This window comes from Eschrichtius robustus, chromosome 12 (assembly GCF_028021215.1).
Source record: "Eschrichtius robustus isolate mEscRob2 chromosome 12, mEscRob2.pri, whole genome shotgun sequence".
NCBI classification, from domain to species: domain Eukaryota; kingdom Metazoa; phylum Chordata; class Mammalia; order Artiodactyla; family Eschrichtiidae; genus Eschrichtius; species Eschrichtius robustus.
Genome location: NC_090835.1, coordinates 37,214,509 through 37,237,315, shown reverse-complemented (window position 1 = coordinate 37,237,315; position 22,807 = coordinate 37,214,509). Strand labels below are relative to the sequence as shown.

The window sequence follows — 22,807 nt, the reverse complement described above, 5'->3', positions numbered from 1 at the left end:
GGGGAGGGGAGGGAGGGAGGGTAAGAGAAGAAGGGTAGGCAGACTGAGATTCCACATGAAGTGGAATCCTTTTAGGGGGTGGGAAAGAAGCAGACCAGGTATGTGTGTGTGTGTGCCTGTGTGTGTGTGTTTATGTTTGTACTTACATGTATGTAACAGAGCAGGGGTAAAGGTGGGTGGGAAGGGAGGGAGGGAGGGACTAAGGGGGAAACTAAGAAATGAATTTATCTTTTGTAAAATGGAAATCAGAGTGTGGTGGTTCATGGCAACTATTAGTATGAACATCAGGGTGAGCCCAGGAGAAGAGCCATGGAAACCACAAGTTTCCTTCTACTTGGGTGAAGACAGGGCCCAGCTAACCCACGTCCCTGGTTATCAGAGCCAGACTTGTTTTAAAATTTGGGGGAAATTATTAGAGAAAATGGGCATTACCAATCTGTGTCTCTTTCCCCAGTGGCTGTCTCTGAGCAGATCTCCCTTTCTGGGGTGTGAGATTGTCTGTGTGCAGAGACTGGGAGGGAGAAGCATTGCAGTGTGTGAGTGGGAGGTCATGGAGTTGTGGCCAGAAAAAACATTCTTCACAAGGTTGGAACTGAGCCCCCAGCTGCCTGTTCTGGTGGCCTTTCCTTTCCTTTCCTTTTCCTTCCCCATTAGAGAGCTCCATGTTAATTTATTTCTTATGGGCAATTATTTATTATTTGGACTTTTCATGTGTCTTGGTTCTTTTTTGGGGGGTGGGAGGGGAGGTTAGGGTAAGGAGGGTAGGAGATGGGAAGGGAAATTTTAAGATATCTCAGACCCCATAGCTGCTGGTGAATAAATCCTGGGTAGATGGTGAATTGACCAAGGAAAGAAAGTTAGGCTTGACCAAGGTTTACACTAAACAACTATGTTTTCAGGAAATGGCCTCTCAGGAAGATCAGGGAATCCTGTGACTGGATAGTTAGTGATGGTGAGACTCATTCCACAGTGCTTGAAATTTAGGATCATGGAGTTTGCAATTGGGAAGTAAGTGACCCCAAATTTGGAGCTGTGTCCTCCTGGGATGACCTTAGGGGCAGGCTCTCTATGCTGACTAGTGAAGCTGTGTGTAGGTGGCTGCTGGGTTGAGGCAACAGACTGTTGATTTCCCATTGGGAAATGTCTTGGCTTCCTCAACCTATCGGATGATCATTGTGGGCCTGGTGTCTGCTACCTCCATCCTCTTTGAAGGAACATGGAGGAGCCCTTCCTCTGTAGGAGACTTAAATCGTCTTAAAAGAATACATCAGTCATTCTGGGTCTCTGCTGGGGGCGGGGGGGCATCTAGGCATTAAGCATAAACACTGGTTGTCTTCATATTGTCTTTTTTCCCCCTGCTGCTAAGACCTTGCTGGGCAGTTCTTTATGATGAACAAACGCTGTCTGGCTTTAGAGCTTTACCTCCTACCCATGGGTCCCTCCTCACTGGGCAGCTGCTGCACCTGCCTCTTCCAAGTCCTGGAGGCAGCTTAGCCAGCTCACCCCAAGTAGTAGCTGCTTGCTTCCACAACTCTTCTGACCAGCCTGTTTCCATTGTTGGGGAATCTTAGCACACTCTGGCATATTATCCCCAGAGAAGAGACAAGGAGATGGCTGATGGGTGTGTGGGTGTGTGTGTGTGTGTGTGTTTGTGCACTGTTCAGTTACACCAAAAGTGGAACTTAGGGAGCTTGCTTTCTGTATTTTCATAAGCACCCTGTCAGACACTTAACTCTCCTACTCATAGAAGCCTTAGACCTACAATTTAGCTATGCAAATTATTTTAATAATTTAAAAACAGCAGTTCCAACCAGTGCTTTCTCTTTGAGATGCATCCCAAGAATGAATGATGAAGGGACTCAGTTAGAGTGGGCTCTCAGGTTGAGGCTGGTTAATGGGAGTAAGCTAGCCTGGATCTCTGATTTGCAGAGCGCACTCACAACCTGGGTTACAACTGATGCCTCTAAGGCTCCGGAGCACTGGGATCCCAGAAATTGTGTGTGTGTGTGTGTGTGTGTGTTTGGGGAAGGAGGGGTATTTCTGTGTTCACCTCTAGGAAATCACAGCAGCAAGCTCTGAGAATCCAGAAACTATCCCAGCAAGGAACCGAAACCAGTCACTGGAGGGATGGGCTTTTGAAGGTACCGGGAAGTGAATGGGTGTTCTGAGTGGCAGCATGTGCCTGCTCTCTACCCAGTGTTTCCATGGGCTGGGTCTTGCTTCAACTCAGGAGAGGCCATAGTTTTGGGAGGCTGACCTGGCTAGACAAGATTTTCTTTGATATGTGCAGCTTATATTGTGTAAGGGGGTAGGGCTGGGATCATGGGAAATTAAGAGTGCTACTGGTTCCATGGTTTGTTTCGTTTTTTTTGTTTTGGTTTTTTTTTTTAATTGAACCTGAAAATACTACTCTGACTTTTCTGCCGTCTCTTTCTGTGTGCTGGTAGGCAAGCGTGCATGCACACCAAACGTAAGCATATGTGTGAGGGAAGCAGGAAATGTCTCAGAGCCCAAGAACCATGTTTTACAGTTTCTTTGATCAGAAAACACTTGGTGGTGATGTCCACGCACCGTCCAGGCCTGAGTAAGGGAAGGATGGTGATAAGAGGGAGGGCAGAAGATCAGGTCTAGGTATCTTCCCTCACTACTGTCTTCCATAGAATGTTTTCAAGGGCCTTTCAAGCCCCATCTGTCTGGTTTAGCCTAAATCCTCAGCCTAGGGAATATAGTACAATTTAATAATTCAGGATTACCATTTGTAATAATGCTTGATTTCCTTTTCTCAGTATCTTTGTAGATAAAAATTCAACAGAGACAGATTAGCCATTTAAGTGAGAAAGTAAGTGAACCATGTTGGATCCAGATATTTTTCTTCAGATTAGATATCTGCAAAGTTTTCACCCCGTTGAGTTATGCTTCTTAAGCATCTATCTTAAGCATCTTTTGACTTAAGGATGTCTCTGGTCCTTGGAACTCTATTCCCTAGGAATTAGTGTGTGGAATCACTATATACTTGTGATTCACAACTAAATATGAAAATTTCCCACTCCAGGACCTGAAGCAAATCATTGGGGTAATATTTTGCTGATAGGTTGAAACACTCAACCAAACTTTAGCAGTCTGGGTAGGACTGTCACTCCCAAAGCACTCAGCAGAGCAAGGCTCTCTGCTTGTCTGTTCATGCCTGGCATTGCTCTGGAACTGAGTCCTCATCCCATGGGGAAGGCCTTCTGGGGCTTTACATTCCTTGTTCCTAGTGTTCCTGGCCATGACCCCCTTGTGCTTCCCAGTTCCCTGTGATTCCACAGAAGACCAGTCTCTCCTTTCTGAGCCATGGCCTCCTATGCACCCAGCTCAGTGACTCTTCCCCCATCAAAACTCCTGAGAGAAGAGCTCCTTCCCCCATTAGTTCCCCAAGAGACTTTCTGGCCCTCTGCTGACTATTCCCAAGAAATCCGCACCTCAAGGTCTGCCTGAGAAGGCTATGCTCTCCATCAGTCACCTTCAGACTCTGTTTCCCTCGTACTGACTCTTCTCTGTTGTCCTGTGTATTCCACTGTGACCCCTTAATGTCTATTCTGTGCCACTGGCTTGGCCCTAGGCCTTTTATGAATACCCGAGTCTTACGATGAACTTCCTGAGCAGGCAGTGTCCAACTTCTTTGCTCTTCAGGGACCTTAGTCTGCTGCTTTCCTCTCTCAGAGGTCTATTTGATATAGTAATCTAGTGCATTGGAGAGAGGTAGCTAGACAGGCTGCAGAGTCTGTAGGGCTGGGGGCTGGGAGTGATTTGGGTACTCTCTGTTACCACTACTGGGATAATATTCAGAAAAGAGGGGACCTCATACTGTGACCTGACCCAGGGCCCTCCCCTGGAAGAGAGCTCAGCCCAGGTTTGTGTGTGTGTGTGTGGGTGTGTCTGTGTGTGTGTGTGTGTGAGACAGAGTGTGTGCACACGCATGCCCTTGTGCACGTGGGTGTAAACTGTTATCTGGTTGTGTTACTCAGGGTGGGCTGGGGACTCAACCAGAAGAATCCCCTCAGCCCGCCCAAGACTGTTTTTTTCCTGTACCCTCTCCAGAGGGGTCGGGGAAGGGGGTCCAGGTGGGTTGAGGGGGTCACAATGGATAACCACTAAGGCCACACTGCTGCCAGGAGGAGTGGGGTGGGGGAGAGATGAGGTGGCCCCAGGGACCTGGCACCTGGCTTTGGTTTTCCATCTTCTTTCTTCAGGACACCCCCTGAGGCCTGGGACCTGCGCCTGGCTTTGAGGAACATCTGTAGCTGGGTGTTCCAGCTGCTGGTGTGATCATGGGCTTCCCTCCTCTCTCAGCAGGGCAGGTGCTCCTGCCCCAGAGACTGGGCAACTGGCTGTTTCTATGACGTATTTATTTTTACTTGTGTTTCATGTCACTTTTTTAAAAAAGCAAACAGAACAATTGTAAGTATAACTGCCTATCAGTTTTCTTTATTTCTCTTTTTGTAAAATAAAATTTAAACTGAAGAAGGCAGTGTTGTTTGATCAGGGAATTGTCTGAACAGCTGTTTGGCTGGGTGGTGGTGAAAGGGATATAACTTAGAGCATAGTGGATGCTGAGATGGCACCTGTGAAGGTGGGGGGTGGGAACAGAGGGCAGACTGCTGGCAGGCTCTTTTTATGCAGTGGGGTTCATTAGGCATTTTCTGCCTTTGCTCACCTGAAGAGGACCGCATTTCCTGGCTCTAGAGGAAACAGCGAAGCTGACTCAGAGTGGCTTGAGGCTAGCTAGTCCCTCAGTCATGGCAAGTCCTGCAGGGGCAGCCCTAACTAGGCTGTGAGTGGCCAGGGATTGGGCACAGCATCAGTGCCTTCAGAGGGGGGAGATGGCTGGTGGCAGGGTTTGCAGAGCATCTTACATTGCATGTGTGTTCTCCATTTGTCATCTGAATTAGAGGATCTAACCACTGCCTCAGAGAACTAACAAGGGCTTTGGAGCATGAAGAGGTAGGGAAGGAGGGGATGGTCTATGCTTTGGTTTCCCAAGTTTGGGGAAACATTCTCTGGAGTTTACTAAGCGAGAGTTAAAGCGCTTCTGTAGGAATTCTTTGGACAGAGGAAGGCAGGAGGAGACAAAGGCCAAGTCTGGGCTCATGAGAGGAGAATATGTGCTATTGGGAGATAGGACTGGGAGTGGAGCATGGGTGAGGCAGATGGCTAGGTGATCAGCTCTGCTCAGACTTGCTGCAAGGGGTAGTGGAAAGTGCCTGGGCTACTGCCTCCTGGTGGCTAGTGGAGGCCTTGCAGGGATCCGGGGGAGGACAGGGCTTGCTTTGTTGGGAGCAGCCTGCAATGAAGCCTGGGAGGCTGATGGCCTGCAGCCCCAGTCACAGGCCAACTCTACTTTCACCACAGAGGTGCTGAAGCTTCTAAGGCACACCCTGAACTCTGACATGGGGCTCTGGAGTTCCCCAACCAAGCTAAAGGAAGTGAGCAGACAGGACAAGTTATGAAAGGGCAGCTCCAGACAACAGTTTCGTGGGAGAAGCTCATAGCTTCTGAGAAGCAGAACTGACCATACAGAGGCTGTCTGTCTCTTGAGGGCACTGGCCCTTCCTCGTCTCACAGGAAATGCTTCCAAGTGTATAGTCCTCTTGCCTGGGGCACCCAAAGGGTTTGATCTTGTGCCTGATGTTCATCAGCAAAACAACTGCCACGACCCTGCCAGCCCAGCCCTGAGTGCCTCTGAGGAGTCAGCTACCCATTCCGCTAGTTGGCTCAGAGCCCTGTGGGTGAGGTTCAGTCTTCCCTGCCTGTGGGCAGAACAAATGTGAAGCAGAAGGAAAGGAAACCGGCTACAAGTGCCTCTGTGTGTCCAGTCTGCCCTTTGCTAGTACAGTAATGGGATCCACAAAAAGATGATTCACCTCCCAAACATCAATCCTCTATGTGAAGGGCACCAAAGTAGCTCTTGGCCCCGCCTGTCTTGTAGCCAATCTTACGAGCATAGTTGTCATCACCCCATCCCCTCCACTGCAAGACTGGGCCTCTCAAGAGGGCGAGGTTTTATCTTTGGGGCCCGAGAAGAGTGCTTTGCTGTTTCTAGATCCTCAGAAATACGAGCTGAAGATTGAACCTGTCTTCAACGAACTTACAGTTGACTTGGAGGGTTATCTAGAATACTTAAGCTAGAAGGGCAGACCTGCCTCCCACAGCCGCGTCTAGGGTACTGAGGGAGGAGCCTGGAAGGGGGGCGTTTCCCCGGTGAGCTCCAGGAGGGCGGGGCCTTGGTTTTGTTCACTTGGTATCCGCAGCCCCTAGAACTGTACTAGCAGGGAGCGGTACTCAATAAATGTTGGATGGATGAATGATCACCCCTGTGCTCCGTTTGAGGGGGGGGGGGGAAGGGGGAGGTAAGGGTGGAGTGTTGGAGGTAGGAAGCTGATATTTGCGCTGTCCGGAGATTGGATCCTGCTTCTTCCCTGAGCCTCAGCTGTAAAACGGGAGCAAGTGGCCCTGCCTTGCCCGGTTCCCAGGTCTGTCGCGAAGCCTCAGTGAGAGAAAGTAGCAGTAACTAGGGTGGTACAAATGCCAGACTTTTACTGCCGTGCTGCACTTCCCAGGCCTCTTCAAACGATCCTTTCCGGTGCCGCCTTCCGGGACCCCACACTGCCTCTCTACTTCCCCTCATGTCTGGGGTGCTCTCGACAACCCAGAAGTTAAGAGGTTGTTCCTAAATCACCGTCTGCAACCCAGTAGTTTGTGGGAGGCACGAAGGTACGGGACGGGCTCGGCCCCTGACAGGCTCACGTCTGTTGCCCTGGATACGGGGCGGGGCAGGCTTCTGCCCATCGGGTCCCGCGCGCACGCGCCCACGGCCACGGCCACGTCCTGCCGCGAGAGGGGGCGGAGCGAGCGTGCGCGGCGGGCGGGCGCGCGCAGGCTCCGCGGCTCAGCCCTTAACCGCGTGCGCTGATCGGCGTCCGCGGCGGGCGGCAGTTGAGGTGAGGGCCGGGGTGGGGAGGTGTTCACGCCGGGGCGGCTCCACGCGCGCCGAGGGCCTGGGACCTCAGTCCGCCCGGGCGCAACCTCAGGGCCCCCCGCGTCCCCACCGTGACCCCCCGCGGCCCAGCCGCTCTTTGCATCTCGTCTCGCCCACAGCTCGCCCCGGCCGGTCCAAGGGCCCGAACGCGACCTTGGACCAGCCTACCATCCCGGATCACCCTCTGCCTCGGCCACGAGTGCAGGGCACGCCCGGAGGCAAGGGAACCGGGGCGGGCGAGGGGGTGGGGAGCATGAAGACTGAGGCCAGAACCGTACTTTAACTCCGCCCTCGTCTCCTGAGGCCGCGCCTCGAAGCGTTGGCTGCAAACTTTTAACTTCCTTTAAGTTGCAGAGGTGCCTGGGACCCCGTGAGGTCGTGGCTGAAAAGAAAAGGGCTGGGTAAATAAGCGAGGCGAGGGTGAGCAGGGGCTGGAAGCCCAGAGTGGAGGTAGCGTCCCGTCCTTCCCGCGCAGGCCCCTCAGACTCCACGTCTTCCCGCGTCCCCCGAGTGCCAGAGTTTTGCCTGCAGCGGGCCCTTTAAGGGCGAGGCCGGCCGCCGCGGCGCACGTGAGCAGCCTCGGGAAGCCAGCGCGGGGCAGCCCGCCCAGACGCTCCGCCTGGGCTTCTAACCTGAGGAGAAACCGAGGCCCGAGAGGGGTCACAACCTGCCCAGGGTCAGCGGCAGGGGCTGTGTCAGGGCCAGGTGCGGTGGCTGGAGCTCTCCAGGAAGAGGGCTCTCCAAGAACAGGGATATATGAGCAGGGGTCTAGTGAAGAGATGACATTTTTGAGGCGGAATTTGGCTTCTGATTTCCCTAAGGGATCTGAGGACATGGTGGAGAGTGTAACCTTGGGGCGGGGAGAGAGTTCTTGTAGAGGCTCCTGTGGGCTTTCCCTGAAAAGAGATCAGTCAGGGCAGGGTGCCCGGCTCAGTGGTTATTTTCTTTCTGCCCCCAGCCCTGGAGCACTTGGAGCATTTGGTCCCTGCCGTGCTGGATGCCATGAGTTGCTAAAATTGAGACTGGCTTTAGAGGTGAGCTTCCCCAGTCCTTCTCCTTCCCTTTCTCTTGAGTAAAGGGGAAATTTCCATTGCCCTGCCTCCTTCCTGGGCTGACCAAAGCTCTGCGGCCCCCAGGTACCTTTCACCCCTCTTTTGAGCAGTTTAGGAGGCGAGAGGAAGAGAAAGGTGGGAACTAAGCTCCTTTCAGGAGACAGGGAGTGTGCAGCTGAGAGGATGGGGGTAGGTCATAGTGAGGGCTGGTCACTCCCAGGATGAGTGGGAGACTTAGATGCTGAGAGCTTCCAGCTGAGAGCCTTGGGTTCAGAGATGTCCAACATGGATTAAATGCTTGGGCTTTTCTGGAAGTCCTGTTCCCAGGGAGGAGAGAGAAAGTGGAAGTGGGGGCCTGGAATCAGACTACTTGGATTCCTTGCCTGCATTTTGTCCAGGTGGCTCTATTTAGTTCTTTTGTGACCTTGGGCAAGCCTCTTAATCTCTAACCACTTGTTTTCTGATCCATACCCACCTGGTTTTGAGGATTAATGAAGTAGCTGTGTTTCAACATTTAGACAGTGCCTGGCATATAGTAAGTACTCAGTGAAAGATTTATCATCATTATCATCGAAGAAAACAGGAGTGAAACTAACTGGAGGCAAGTTGAGTAGGACAGGGAATGCGTCCAAAACAAGCGCAGCTGGGGGGCAGGAACAGGGGTCGGTGAGAAGACCAGTGTGAGACACCTCAAGGTCATGATGCCAAAGGTTTAGAAGTTTACTTTGCGTTTTTTGTGAGACAAACACTGTGTGCACATTGACTCCAAAGACAGTTTTTCAGCAAAAAATTTTGATACCCAGAACCCACAGGGAACAAATTATTCCATACAGCTGTTTTCCATAGGGCCGACATGTTGATTTTCAGCTCCTAAAGCTTTTAAAATTTTAAGTACTTGGGGTGAGAATGTTCCTCCAATGGGTCAGATGCTTCCATTCCTCTTTAAATAGTCTTCTCTGTGGTGTGATTTTTTTTTTTTCCTGGGTGACGCAGGTCAAGCCCTCTGTGTAAGAGGGTTAGTCTTCTGGCCCCAAGTTTCATGGAGTTCCAGGCAGTCTGTCTTGAATGGCTCATACACCAACCTATGTGTTGTGTCCCTAGGCCTGCTCTTTGATAGCTTCTCTGCTTTTTATTTTTTTCTCCCCTGAAACAAGTATCTTTATTGCTTGTACCATGCAAATAGCAAATAGGGGAAACAGGGAAAGGCCATTGAGGAAGAGGGAGAATTGTCAGATAAATGACATACACAAAAAGGAAAAAAGACACCGCCGCCCTGCCCCAGCATACCTACCCCAGGATGGCTTCCTGTAAACTACCTAGTACAGGAGGCCAGGTGGGGAGATCAGAACCACAAAAACTGAATTCCAAACATCTGGAGATGTTGGGGAGAAGGGAAGGAAGGGGGAGGGACAGGGCAGCAAGTGGACCCCAGGTGTGGCTCCCTGCCAGGCTAGCACCCCTCCACCATGGGATGAAATGCTCCAGCTGTGGTTAACTCTCACCGCTACCTGTTGTGTCTCCAACTTCTAGCAGTCTTTTCCTCCTCCTCTTCCTTGCTGATTCTAATCTATGGACTGGAAAAGTGAGATGAAGCTTGTTAGCACCGGTAGCTCCGCTCAAGTCTGGGAAGCATAGTGCTGGACTTTGTTCTGCCTGCTCAGGCTATTTTAACCTCGTCTCTCCTTTGGTTCTGGATGGGTGAGCTTGTTGGAAAGCAGTATTTCGCGGGCCAGATGTGCTTAGCAAAGGAGAGCTTCCTACAAGAGTCCCTTCCTGTGGCACATTTTTCCCCTTGACGTTTTGTTCCTCATGGTTTCCCTGTTTTTAAATAAGTGTTTGGGTCCTGTGCTTGCCCGTCCTCCCTCTGGCAGTGGCCCATGAGGCTTGGGGAGACTGGGCAGGCAGTGTGGCTCAGTTGTGGTAAGGAAGAGGCAATGTGGGGAAAAGGCAGGCTGGCTGACGTCTGGCCCAGCAGGGGCGGCTGGTCAGGGCTAGGAGTATGTCCCTGGCTGACTCACTCCTGTGCCCCTCTATGACTCAGCTACCCCAGGTGTGACCAAGGCTGCCAGCTGACAGAGCTGCTCTGAGAGCCTCAACAGTTGTGATTAAGAAATAAAGAGTCTTGTAGCTTCAGTCATCCTTTGTAACTCCCTTCTAGGTCACTCTGTGTGTAGACACCTCTGGCTCCTGCCTCTCCTGCATCAGAGCACCCAAGGCAGGGCTGAGGTTGGGCCAGAACTGGCTGGCGGGAAGGTGGGCACATTGGTCAGACAGGCTACCAGCCACCTTTTCCTTCTGTCTCCTTTGCAGCTGCCTTGGGGTGCGGCGTGGGGGGCACAGAGCCATGTCGGACCTGCTACTCCTGGGCCTGATTGGGGGCCTGACTCTGCTGCTGCTGCTGACGCTGCTGGCCTTTGCTGGGTACTCAGGGCTGCTGGCTGGGGTGGCAGTGAGTGCTGGCTCACCCCCCGTCCGTAACGTCACCGTGGCCTACAAGTTCCACGTGGGGCCCTATGGTGAGACTGGGCGGCTTTTCACAGAGAGCTGCAGTGTCTCCCCCAAGCTCCGCTCCGTTGCCGTCTACTATGACAACCCCCGCACGGTAAGGAGCCTCCTGGGCGCTGGCTGGGGTTCTACCCCATGGACAGACATGGGGCAGGGCTTGTTGGGCAAGGGGTGTTTTGGTTTCTGAGGAAGGGGTGGGAAAATCGTTGAGCTGGCTGTGCACACCACCTCCTCTCTGAGCTTGAAGCTCCTTCCAGATTTAATCTGGACTTCTGCTCCAGACATCCATATGCTGGCTTTCTACTTGTCCCGATCTAATTTTCCTGGCTTGTCTCTGCCCATGGACTTCTGAGTGCAGGGGGCCACACCACTGTGAGTCCCTAGCCTCTGAGGGGGCCTTGGTCTGTTGCCTCCTCTTCTGTCCCTCCCTCAGCCCCATTTGAAGCCAGCACTCTAAGACCAGGCCATTTCAGATGCTGCCCTCTCTTTGGGGTCATATCTTGTTTCTTTGCCTTCCCTCTTTCAGCTCTCATGCTGAAAGAAGGTGGAATCTTCCAGCCATTATGGTGTCCCCTGGCCCAAGGATAAGGCATTTCTTTGGACATCAAGCTGCCTGGTTGGGAGAGTGCTTTGGGGGCAGGTGGAGCCAGGTGAGCTGTCCAGAATGTCCAATATGCTGGGGTCAGAGACTAACCTGACATCAGTGGCACCCTGTGGGCATATGGCTGTATTTACAGCCTGTGGTGAATCAGGACTCGCCAATGTGGCCTCCTGCCATGCCATGAGGTGGTGCTGCCCACAGCTGCATGGGCTGGCAGCTCTGCCAAGGGTTCTCCAGCCTCCGGCTGGAGCCTCCAGCTCTGAGCCTTGGCACACCAGGCATTGAGAATCCCCAGCTCTGGTTTTCTTGCCTGGAGAGCTCAAGTGGGCAAGGCCTATAGCCTCCATACCATGTGCTGAACAGGCCTCAATGGGGTACTCAGTCGAAACAAGGCTGTGCTGACTCCCTCTCTGTGCCAGGTTCTGCTTGACACCTGCACTCTGGAGATGAACAGACATGGCCCTGCCCTCAGGAAGCTTTGTGTGGTTGGCAAGTCAGCCCTATACAGATGCATCTCCAGCAAGACACTGTGTTCGATGCTCACAGAACTTTGAGCGAGCTGTGGGTTTGCCTCAAGTCTGCCAGGGAGGCTCAGAGAGGAGGTCTTCTGTCATAAGTAGAATTTTGCTCTACTGGGAAGGCCTCCTGGCTAAGGGGAACTGCAAAGTGCAGGCCTGCAGATGTCGGATGACAGAGGAAGTGTGGCAAGTGAACACGTGGTGGGCAGAGAAAGATGTAGAAGGGTTTGCTGGGCCAGGTGGTGGGAGGTACAGTAGGTTGGGAGGAAAGGTACAGCACAATTTGCCACCTTTGATTTAGGGAACTAAGCGGATGGCAGGTGGAGGAGAGAAGGAGACGAGGCAGGGGGCCATCGAGGAGATTGGGCTGGGTCTGGGTGAGAGGTGATATGGCCTGGTTGAGGGATGAGTAGACATTGAGGTTTTGAGGTCACATGGCTCGGAGGTGGCACTAAGTGACAGTCAAGAACACTGGGACCCAAGTGGGATGGGGCAGGCACAGGGCTATGGGAAGCTCCTAGACCAGATGCCGGGCCCCCACCCTTGCAGGGGTCTCTTGTGTAAGTCCCTGTCCCTCCTCTACCCTCCCCTGGTCCCTGCCCCTCCTTCCACATCTGACCCAGTTGGAACCCTCTGCAAGACCTCAGTGGGAGGGATGAGGGTCCTTGCAGCTGCCTCTTTCCTCACTGGCATGTCCTGTTCCAGAAGCAGTACATCGCCTCTTGAGTTGGAGGTGCTAATTCCAGAATGGGAAAGGGCCAAGGCAGCACCGTACCTTTGGGTCATTGCTGGAGGCTGGCTCAGGGAAGAGTGAGATAGAAGAATCCTGGCATGGGACACTCTCCCTATGGCCTCCTGACCCAGCCACCTCCAAGCAGCCCACCGTACAGCTCTCCTGGAGGTGTGGTGGACTGTCTGAGATGGTGGGACTTGGGTTTCCGGGGTTGGCTGGGCACAGCCCGACTTGGATACCAGTCTGGGGGCCCATGACCTGAGAGGACAGACTCAAGGTTAGTAGTCCTGGGTTTTGATTCTGTCTCACCACTGTCCTGCTGTGTGATATTGGGCATACCACATACCCTCTCTGAGCCTCCATTTCCTCATCTGCAGAGTAATGTTAAAAATACCTGCTTATAGGTAGGCTGGCAAGGGTTAAATTAAGTGACATAGGTGAGGCATTCACCCCAGTACCTTGCCCTCAAGAAGTTGTTGTAACAACAACAAAAAATGGGTGGAAAAAACACTCATGCTAATTAGGTGTGATGAGGGGTTGTTAGGCTGGGCACTCATAACCCAGGCTTAGACCCTAGGCCTGGCTGTGACCGTCTGGTTGGCACAGAGAATGAATATATATGTTAAAGTGGCCCCTCTGATCCTGTCCATCCCAGTCCTGGGTCACTCTGTAAGAAACTTGTGTCCCTATTCAGAGCTGGGTCACACCCTGACACCTGCGATGGCTCACCTGCCTGGCAGAGATCCTAAAAGGTTCAGGGAACCCTGGACCCCCAGGCTTCAGGTGCTCATGGCTATCACAGACTATCTGGTCCATAAGGACCTGAAGCCTCTGGGTCCACACTGCTGATATTATAGAGGAGGAGACTAAGGAGCAGTTAGCAGGAGGTGCGGTACTATCTGAGTTTACTCATGCTTTTTTATTTTCATTTAGCAAATATTTGAGCACCCTGTCTGTGCCACTCTGTCCTGGGCACTGCTGCACAGTGGGGACCAAGGGGCCCAACCCTCAGGCCGTCTCAGTCGGGGTGGGGGGTGTCAGGGAAGGCTGAAGGACAGGCCTCATCCAGTCCTGGGGAAGGCCAAGAAGCCAAGCTTTCTGCTCCCTAGCTGCCTCCTACAGCGGTGTCCAGCATGGGGCCCTGCGTATTATGGTTCACAGAAGGAAGGGACAGGATATAGGCTGAGCTGTGGAGTGTCCCATCCCCATTCCACCCTCCCCAGCACAGCACAACACAACAGGAGCCAGAACCTGCTTCTCTGAGTGTGGGAGGAAGTGAGGCTATTTCAGGTTCTGTGAGTGGGGCAGTGAGTGACCAGGTGAGAGGTGGCCGTGTGCTGTGGGTGCCGCCCACCCCCGTGAGATATAAGACTGACAGCTCCCCAGCCACACCCCTTCCAGGCCTCAGCTGGACAGAAGGAGGCTGGTTCCTGAGAAAGGCCTGGTGAGGCTCCCCTGGTCTGGCTCTGGGCTCAGGAAGTGACACAGAAAAGGGTACCAACAAGGCAAGATTGTGGCGATTGCAGTGGACCATTTCATATGAGATGCTGCTTGAGCATATATATCCTGGAGATGCACATGTATGTCTGTATGTCAGCCAGCCAGCCCTGTATTTTGGAGTTCTCATGGGATAAGCCTGTAAGATCTGGGCGAGTGGTTCTTGTGGTGCAGGAGGAAGGATTCCGTTCTTCATCCCTGAGGACCTTGGTGGAGGTGGGGGGAAGGAAGGAAGGAGCATGTGGCAAGAAGTTGACAGACCCTGGCAGTGGCTCCTAGGTGTCCCTCTCCTCTCCAGGACACCGCCTTCATGGAGTGTGGCCATTTCCTCTTTTTTTTTTTTAAGTCAATGATTTTTAAAAAAATATTTATTTGTTTGTTTGTTTGGCTGCACCAGGTCTTAGTTGCGGCACACAGGCTCCCAGTCTCAGCATTCAGGATCTAGTTCCCTGACCAGGGATTGAACCCGGGCCCCCTGCATTGGGAGTGCTGGGTCTTAACCACTGGACCACCAGGGAAGTCTCGTCATTTCCTCTTCTAAGTGCCAAGGGAAGGGGGTGATTCCAGAGTCAGTCAAGGATCTGTCCCCACCTCTCCACCCCCCTTCCCTCAGCACACGCACACACACACACACAGAGACCCAGTTCTGTCCTGCCCTTGTGTAGTTCTGCCCTCTCTCTCCTGCTTGGACAGTGACTTTTGCCTCCCCTCCTGGGCCTAGTTCCTCTGGGAGCCTTGGGTGTTGGGAAGGAGGTGGAGAGGACCCTGAGCACCTTATTTGATCCTAACCAGTTCTGACCTGTGAACAGGCCCTCGTGGCTGGGCTGCTGTTGCCGTGCCCATGGGCGTGTCCTGTCTGCCAGCCTGGCCCTCCTCCTTCTGCCCCACCCTCTGCTGCCACCGCCTCCACTGCTGTGTTTGGGGCTTAAGTAACCTGCCTGCTTGCCTGCCCTTGTGGGGAGCTTGGCTGAGGCCGGTGGAGCATGGCAGCCTGTTCAGCTCACCTGGGCAAGGCCTAGGAGGGGGTGCTGCCTCCAGGCATGGAGGGGTTTGGGGAGGGGACTGGTGGCGGTTGGGTACTGCCTTTAGTGAACTAGACCACACTGAAGTTTCTTTTTCCCCCTAGTCCACTGAGAATTGGTTTACGGTCACCACGTCTGCAGGGGCTGAGACCAGTAAGAGTTTTCTGACATAGGCCTGTGCCGTACTTCCCCTTCAGTATATGTGGGGATGGTGCCCCCTCCTCTCCCTGGAGGCACTGAGGTCACATGGAGCCTGGGAAGGGGTGGGGTGAGGGAGTAAGATTTCCCAAGATTGAGCCCTCCACAAGGGCAATGGGAATGTGAGCTGAGCTGATGCTTCCTGGAGGCCCAGGCCATCGCCTACCCCAGGTACCCCATGATGATTTTCTGCTAGATGGAGTCTAGGTTTCTGCTCACAGCAGGTTAACTGCGGGCCCCTGTGGAAAGGTGGGCTGGGTAGTCTGGCCAGGGAGGAGTCAAGGTATCCCTCTGGGTCTGGGATTGGCAGACAGTGCAGCTGTCCCAGTCAGATTATGCAGGTTATGGACCTGGGGTGGCCCATTTCTAGTGAACCCAAAGGCTGGGTTTGGTCTGGGCTAGCTGACACCATTTTTTTCTTCCTGGACCCTGGAATTTATTGATCTTGTCCAGTTTCCAGATTCAGTGAGGTCTTGGCCAGGCAGAGACCCTCTCTTCGCTATGACCTCACACAGCAGGGTCAGCAAGGTACTGCAAGGCCTCTCCGGAAGGGGCAGTAGGGCCAGCTTGTACCCGGAAGCTGTAGGTTCCAAGTAGATTGTCCTCTTCTTAGAATGCTAGGGCTCAAGAGGCCTCACAGCCTGAAGGAGATAACTCTGGTATCTCTTTCCTAGCACTTTTGCTCTGAGGGCAGATTCTGGATGGGCCTACCTTACTGAAATTGGTGGTGGGTCTGGCCACTGCCCTGTCTCCCTGGTATGGTTCCTCGCTGGTGCTAGTTCTGGTCCAGCTCTTGTTCTGGTCATAGGTACCCAGAGAAATGACTGATACAGGGAAGAAAGGGAGAAGGCAGCTAGAACTAGAAGGCCCAGCCTGCCCTTTGAAGGTCAGGCCCAAATAAAGACATTGTATTGAACCAAGGTGGGTGGGGTTTCTAGCCATCAAGATGCTCCTCCTTTCTGGGCCCTTGACCATCTCAGTGGGCCATTCCCCTGGAGGTAGGCCTGGGCTCTCCTGGGAGCCCAGGAAAGCCTTCCCCTGCTCTGAGACCAGCCTTGCCACTCCCCAGCCTGTCTTAGGCCCTGTCCCATCTCTTCCTTGCTGGTGCCTGGTTCAGCTGTCTCCCAGCTCCCGCTTGGTATGGGGCTGCTTAGCAGGTGGTGGGCTTGCTGGGTAAGCTCCGAGTCTGCCCCTTAGCCACTTGGACAAGGGAAGGGGCAGGAAGTGTTCTCACTTCTGGAATTGAAAAGTTGCTCAGGCAGGAAGGGAGTCCCCGTGCCCAAGATCTCAGGAGCCCTGTCTCCTTATTAGCTGCTTCCCTCCCCCATGACAAGAGTTCCTCCTTTTTCAAGGTAGAGGGAGAGGAGGTTTGCTCATGATGCAGAGCCTGTGCGAGCAGGTTTATGCATGCATGCCTGTACTATCGCTGAAGAACTTATGTGCACAGGATCCTGGACCTTTCCCCCTAGAGGCCTGGAGTGGTGGGGAGGAGGAGAGGCCACCTCCTTACAGTGCAGCACAAGACTGCTCCCTCTGGTGGGCATTTTGGGATCAGAGGGGCGGGGCTGCTTAGTGAGGAGCAACAGAGGCTTTCAGGAGGAGGGTTGAGCTGAGTCTTGAAGGATGGTTGAGTTTCCCAGGCAGAAAGGACTCTGCGGTAGGGTTACGAGGACATTCCAGGCAGAGGAAGTAGCCTACGCAAAGGGAGGAAGCATGGGAGGATGTGGCATGTTTGGGGAGCTGCAAATAGTTCTGTGTGGGGGTGTGGTAGGAGAGGAGGCTGGTAAGGCTGGCTTGCCAGAGCCCGGATTTGTCTCTCCCTCTGCCACTCACATGATTAGTGGGCGCCTGCCCACGTGGGTCTTGGCCCCTACTCAGGCCTAGGGATGCAGAAAAGGAGTGCTAGGTGAGTGTGTGGACAAATCCAGGCAGTGTGTTGTGTGGGCCACCCTGAGACAGCCTTGCATGCTGGCCTCGGGAGTTTCGTCATAGAGGTGAATTGGGATCCATTGAAAGGTTCTAAGCAGGATGATCACAGGTGTTCTGGTGCCTTTGGGGGACTGAGAAGGATGTGGAGCTGGAAGGTCTGTGAGGGCTGCTGAGGTGATCAAGACCCTGGGACCCAAACCCGGGCAGGCCAGGTGTTGGAGAGGAGATTATCAGTTGACCTTCCATCCATTTCTCTGTTTAACCTGTATTGGATGTTTTGTATAGCATAGGTCGCTAGGGTTAGTTAGGAACATGAAGATGGGCTTTGCCGCAGACACTGTCCCTTGGTCTGTCTGCAGGAGGCCTGCCAGAACCACCTGCCTCTCTGGCCATCCTCAAGTCTTGGGTGTGAATGGGGCAGTTGCACCATCTAGAGACAAGAGGTGGTACTGCAGTGCTCTCCAGCACCTCTGGGTAGGGTGGGAGGAGCGTGAGGTTGAGAGAAGTGACTGAGCTGCAGGGTTGACTTGATGTGGGTAAGAGTTTACAGCACAGTGTTGGAGTCTGTGGGGGTTGCCACTGAGCCACCCTGAGAGGCTCTCCAAGAGGGTGTTTGGACCTGAAGGATGGGCAGGGAGGAGCTACATGTTCAGAGGTTTGGGTAGATGGGCATCCTGGGCCAGTGGTTACTTGTTTGGCCGGTGTCATAGCTACTAATAACTGACAACAAATATGGAGCACTTGCTGAACCATGCTCAGTCCTCATGTGAAGCATCTTACAATTCTGTAAGTTGATATCAAGGAACTGGGGCTTCAGGAAACCAAGGGACTCATCCAAAGCACAGGACTCAAGATTCACACCCAGGCCTGCCTCTCCCAGAGTTGTGGTCCTGACCACTACACTGTATTGCCTGCCACGAAAGCCCTGAGTTATGCTTAATGACATAGGATTCAAGGGGATCAGGGCTGCAGAGAGTGGGAGGTGACCCCCAGGGACTACGCAGAGGTGGGAGTCAGTTCCCAAGTTTCAGGCAAAGTGAGACTCCAAGGACAGGGCTGAATTGGCCAGAGTAGAAAGGCAGAGCAGGGCTGAGACACCCCTGGGGGATTGTTGACAGGACTTGGAAAAGGCCAATGGGAGGGCAGAGACAGGTAAAAATGACTTCACGGTACTGGGAAAGTAGGCTGAGGAGAAGAGCAAGTGGAGGTAGAAAGAGTTTAAATTTAGGGGTCAGTGGCCCCTGAGTAGGGCCTTCAGATTGAGGAAAACCCAGGATGGAGAGCAAAAGGTCTGTGGTAAGTCTCTTGGATTTAGGAAGAGATACCCCTGGGGGCTGGTACAGATTCAGGTGGCAGGAGGTGAGACAAACTGGGACCCCTTGATACCAGAAGGAAAAGCAAGTGCTGGCCCTTTCAGGCCTGGAGTCAGGCCTAGGAAGTGTTGGAGACTCACGTAGGAGCCCTTACCTGGCTGGGGTTTGTGGGAGCCAGGGGAGGGAGGGGAGCAGAGTGAAGTGAAGTGTAGGTACTAGGGGTCCAGGGAGACTTAGGGGGAACCAGCAGTCTCAGCCAAGAAGGGGCTTGGGAAGTGGGGCAGGGTTTAGGATAGGGTGTGGGTTGGAGAGGAGGTATTGAGGCCCTGTTGATGATGGCTGGCCCTGCCTAAGAGCCTGGGGAAGAGGATCTCACACAGTTTGATCAGCAACCCAGAGTTCAGTTCTGCTTCCTGACCAGCCCTTCTGTGGCCCCTCCACAGCCGGCAGGGGCCTGCCCTGTGCAATGGAGGGATGGATGAGTCCTGCAGCGGGGTGCCACAGGCCGGGTTTCAGCAGGAAATTGTCATCTCCATTATGGTGTCTGGGGCTGCGTGGCTTGTTGGAGCTAGTGGTTCTGCCAGGCCCACGCTGGCAAGAAGCCAGGAAGCAGGAGGTCTGTGGGCCTCCTTCCTTTGCCCAACCCTGACACCCCTGCTCTGCTTCCCCAGGTGCCCCCTGAGAAGTGCCGCTGTGCGGTGGGCAGCATTCTGAGTGAAGGTGAGGAGTCACCCTCCCCTGAGCTCATCCGACTCTGTCAGAAATTTGGCTTCAAGGTGTTCTCTTTCCCGGCACCCAGCCATGTGGTGATGGCCACCTTCCCCTACACCACACCCCTGTCCATCTGGCTGGCTACCCGCCGTGTCCATCCTGCCCTGGACACCTACATCAAGGTGAGACACAAGTCTGGTGTGTGTGTCAGGGGGCAGCCAGTCCTTTGAGTGGGTTCTGGGGAGGCCTGCCTAGCCTGGGAGGAAAAGGCCATTTTGGGAGGGCAGCACGTCGTGGAGCAGGTGCCTGTGGAGCTAGGAAGATGGGCAGAGGCTGCTGGCATTTCTTCCATACACCCGAGACCTCCTGGGCCCCAAGCATCTCCCAGGAGTACGGGTAGTTTGTTCAGAAACTCAGTCCTGTCATTTAAGCTCTGACTTGGAACAAAGACATCCTTAGTGCTCAGCCCCCACTCCAGACCCACCCTGTCCCTATCCTGCTGGGCCCTGCAGAGCAAGGGCCCTGAGACAAACTTTCCCTGTTGTAAATTACTCCTCCTCTAAAACATTTTGTAAACTTGGGTGCTAGGGAAATGACCCCAATTTGGGCTTGGAAGTGCTTGTTTATTCATCTGTTCAACTTGTATTTATTGAGTGTCTGTGCTAGGTGCTATGCTGGATGTGGTGTGAGATATTGGTGCATGAAATAGGCATTTACAGTGAGGTGCGGAGATAGGTAATAACGTCAAACAAAAATGGGACACATGCTAGGAAAGTACAGGGTGAGAAAAGGCGGGGAACCAAGTGCACAGAGTGGTCAGGGACAGCCTCTCGGAGGAGGTAACCTCTCAGGCAAAATCCTAGAAGAGCCCTTGGAGGGGCGGTAAGAATGTTCTAGGCAGAGCTAGGGTGAGGAGCGTGGGTTTGATCTAAAGGCAGTGGGAAGTCACTGCAGAGTTCCAGCCAGGATCCGAGCTGTGCCTGTGCAAGATGGGCTCTGCTGTCATTGGGCAGGGTAAGGCTGGACCGTGGCTCATGGGGGCCGGGTGGAGGTGCTTTGAAGCTGTTATGAATCCTGCCGTGCATGGCGGCAGCTTGGGCTGGGGCAGTAGCTGTAGAGATGCAGACAAGGGTGGAGACTGACAATTTGTTTTGGAGGTAGAACTGATGGATTTATGGATGGGTTGGATGATGGGAAGGGGAAGGAGTGGGAGGAGTCACAGGTTGCAGTCCCCTCTGGGCAGGGCAGGTGGGTGAGCATGTAGTGGTGCTTTCTACTGAGGTATGGAGGGCGGAGGGAGGAACTGGTTTGGGGGGCCAGCTCTGTGGGCTGTGTCGGGGGATCTGCCTGAGGGACATCTTAGTTGGGGTGTGGAGTCCACAGTGATGTGTGTAGTCTGGAGCTCAGAGAGGATTGGGCTGGTGAATATGTTTGGTGACATGAGCCTATTGACAGTATTTGCCCTGGAGGATGGCTGAGGCAGCAGAGTGTACAGAGGGCATGGCCAGTGTGGCTGGGATCAGGGAACAGGAGAAAAAAGTTAGCAAGAATGTGAACTTGGCAGTTTTGGAAGAACCTGGTGGCTTGTTCTCCAGAGCAGCTTGGGAAAAGGGACAGGGCCTTGGTGATGGAAATGGGAGCTCAGACATGTCCTGGTTAAGTGTCTGGTATCAGGGCTTGGGAATGAATAAATGGGGCCCTGGGTCACCATCTGTGGCCTTTGTGGGCAGAGACAGGAAAAAGAAACAGGAGGGCTGCTGTGGTAGGGAAGGGGCATGGGGAGGATGGAGGAGGATTTCCTTTGTGAGCTGGAGGTTGGCAGCCAGAAGGGTGCTGGGTGTGGGGTCGGGCCGGAGGCTAAGGGGCAGGGTGAGGCAGAAGGTGGGGGAGCTGGCTGGTGTTGAGGGCAGGAAGAGAGACATCAGTGCCTAAGGCCTGCTCATCATTTCACCCAAGGAAGGGCTGGTGTGTGGTGTCTCTGGTCCTGTCTGTGTCATCCTCAGCTTCAAGGGCCAGTCTGGAGGAGCAGCCCTGGGAAGAGACTTTCTGGGTTCCAGACCTCAGAACAGGACATGTGGTGTGGTGGCGAGCAACTCAGCCACCACAGCCTTTTCTTGGCTTCAGGGGTTTATTTTTAGACACCTTTGTCCAAATTTCCTGGCCCCTGACAGCTTCACAAGTTGCCTGGTTTTGACGTCACCTCTTTGATGAAAGCCCTTCCTCCTACCTCCTCCTCCCGTGGGAGCCTGTCAGCTGTGCTCTGGGCTTGATTTTCTTGGAGTTGGGGCTGCAGCAGGGGGCGTACCATCCTCTCTCCTGCCTGTGATGAGGAAGCCACAGGTGCGGGGCAATGCAAGGGGCTTCTCAGGGATGTCTGCGAGGCGTGCTGTGTGGGCTTGACCACCAGCTGGGAGAGTGAGACAGATGCCGGGCTGCCCTCAGTGGAGGCATGGCCCAGGCGCTCTGCTGGTTTTGGGGGTGGGGAACAAACCCAGGTGAAAGACGAGGAAGGGGCCGGTTCTCTTTGTTGGTCTCAGCCTGCAGTGGACAGGGGGTGGCCCTGTGCCTCTCTTGGCCTAGGTGACAGAGAGAAGAGAATGTAAGGCTCGCTCTCACACCTGCCCTCTTCCTCACTGCCCTGAGACCAGAGAAAAGAGGCTGCTAATGAGACTCTGGGTGCTCCTGACTCTCCCAACCCTGACAGCTGGCTGCCTTTAACCGTGCGTGCGTGCGTGTATGTACATGTTACGTACATGTGCGCGTGTCTTTTTTCTCCACCCCACTGGCTTCTCTCTGGATCTGAGGCTGGGTCTGCTGTGGAGTTGCTTCAAACGCAGTGACAGCAGCCCGTCGGCTTCCTATTTCAGGAGGGGTGAGGGAGGCAGTAGCCAAGAGGAGGGGAGGGAGGACTTGGCAGGCTCACCTGCTTCCCCAGAGGCTGGGGCGAGGGGTGGAGGTGAATGATCTCAGAGCTTTGGATGAGGGAGGTGGAGAGCAGCTGCTGTTCCGGCAGTGGCAGATGTCTGAGACTGGGACAGGATTGGTCTCACGGGACAGCAGGGTCCTGGGGGCTCTCTGTGAGGAACCAAAGACAAGCATTTGTCAGGGCTCTTGTGGGGATTCTGGAAGGATGGCTGGATCCCAGCTTTGTGGTCTGTGTGGCAGCCCCTGGCTCTCTGGCCAGGCTTCTCCAGCTTGGCAGCCTGGCAAGCTATAGGGGCTGGAACTCTGCCTTTCTCCACGTAAACCACTGGGGGCCCCAGGCCAAGCACTCTGGGACAGCAGGTGTGTGAGGGGTCCCTGCGTTCTGTGTGACTGTTCGTCTATGTGGAAGATGCCCCAGCTTTGTCAGGCCGCTCCACCAGGGTCCAAGGAGTTAGCCTCCAGGGCAAGAGGAGACCACTCCCTGAGCCCCAGGAAGGGGGTTCTTCTGGCAGCTGAAGGAGGGAACTGAGCTTCTTTGAAATTGCAAGGCCACAGAGGAGGTGGGACCCAGATGTCAGCCCAGAACAATAGGCAAAGGCCTCAAAATTCACCACAAGGTGAGACCAGTCTTAATGAGCAGCCAGGGAAGTCTTGGGGCACATGGAGCAGACCAGAGCTGAGTGCGAGGCCTGGGGTCCCACATGTGAGATTGTGTGTGAGGTCCCTGAGCTCGGTACTTGGCTCATATCTGTCTGCAGTTGGCGAGGAGATCACTGAGAGTGTTA

The 22,807-nt window shown here is 53.9% G+C and overlaps 1 protein-coding gene across 7 annotated transcripts in view; it reads left to right on the top strand.

Moving 5' to 3' along the window:
• Positions 1 to 6,884: 6,884 nt before the first annotated feature.
• The window catches only part of TEX264 (testis expressed 264, ER-phagy receptor), a 29,778-nt gene continuing 13,855 nt past the window's right edge, over positions 6,885 to 22,807 (top strand). Inside the window, exons 1-4 of one of the 7 annotated variants that reach the window (XM_068558411.1) lie at positions 6,885 to 6,980; positions 7,977 to 8,052; positions 10,381 to 10,672; positions 19,058 to 19,279. In XM_068558411.1, coding sequence (XP_068414512.1) covers positions 10,415 to 10,672; positions 19,058 to 19,279 — 480 coding nt within the window. In that variant the 5' untranslated portion in view covers positions 6,885 to 6,980; positions 7,977 to 8,052; positions 10,381 to 10,414. Of the gene's footprint in view, positions 6,981 to 7,000; positions 7,237 to 7,372; positions 7,420 to 7,608; positions 7,724 to 7,976; positions 8,053 to 10,380; positions 10,673 to 19,057; positions 19,280 to 22,807 lie in introns of those variants that run through there. The other 6 variants (XM_068558413.1, XM_068558414.1, XM_068558412.1 and 3 more) reach the window with 6 other exon arrangements.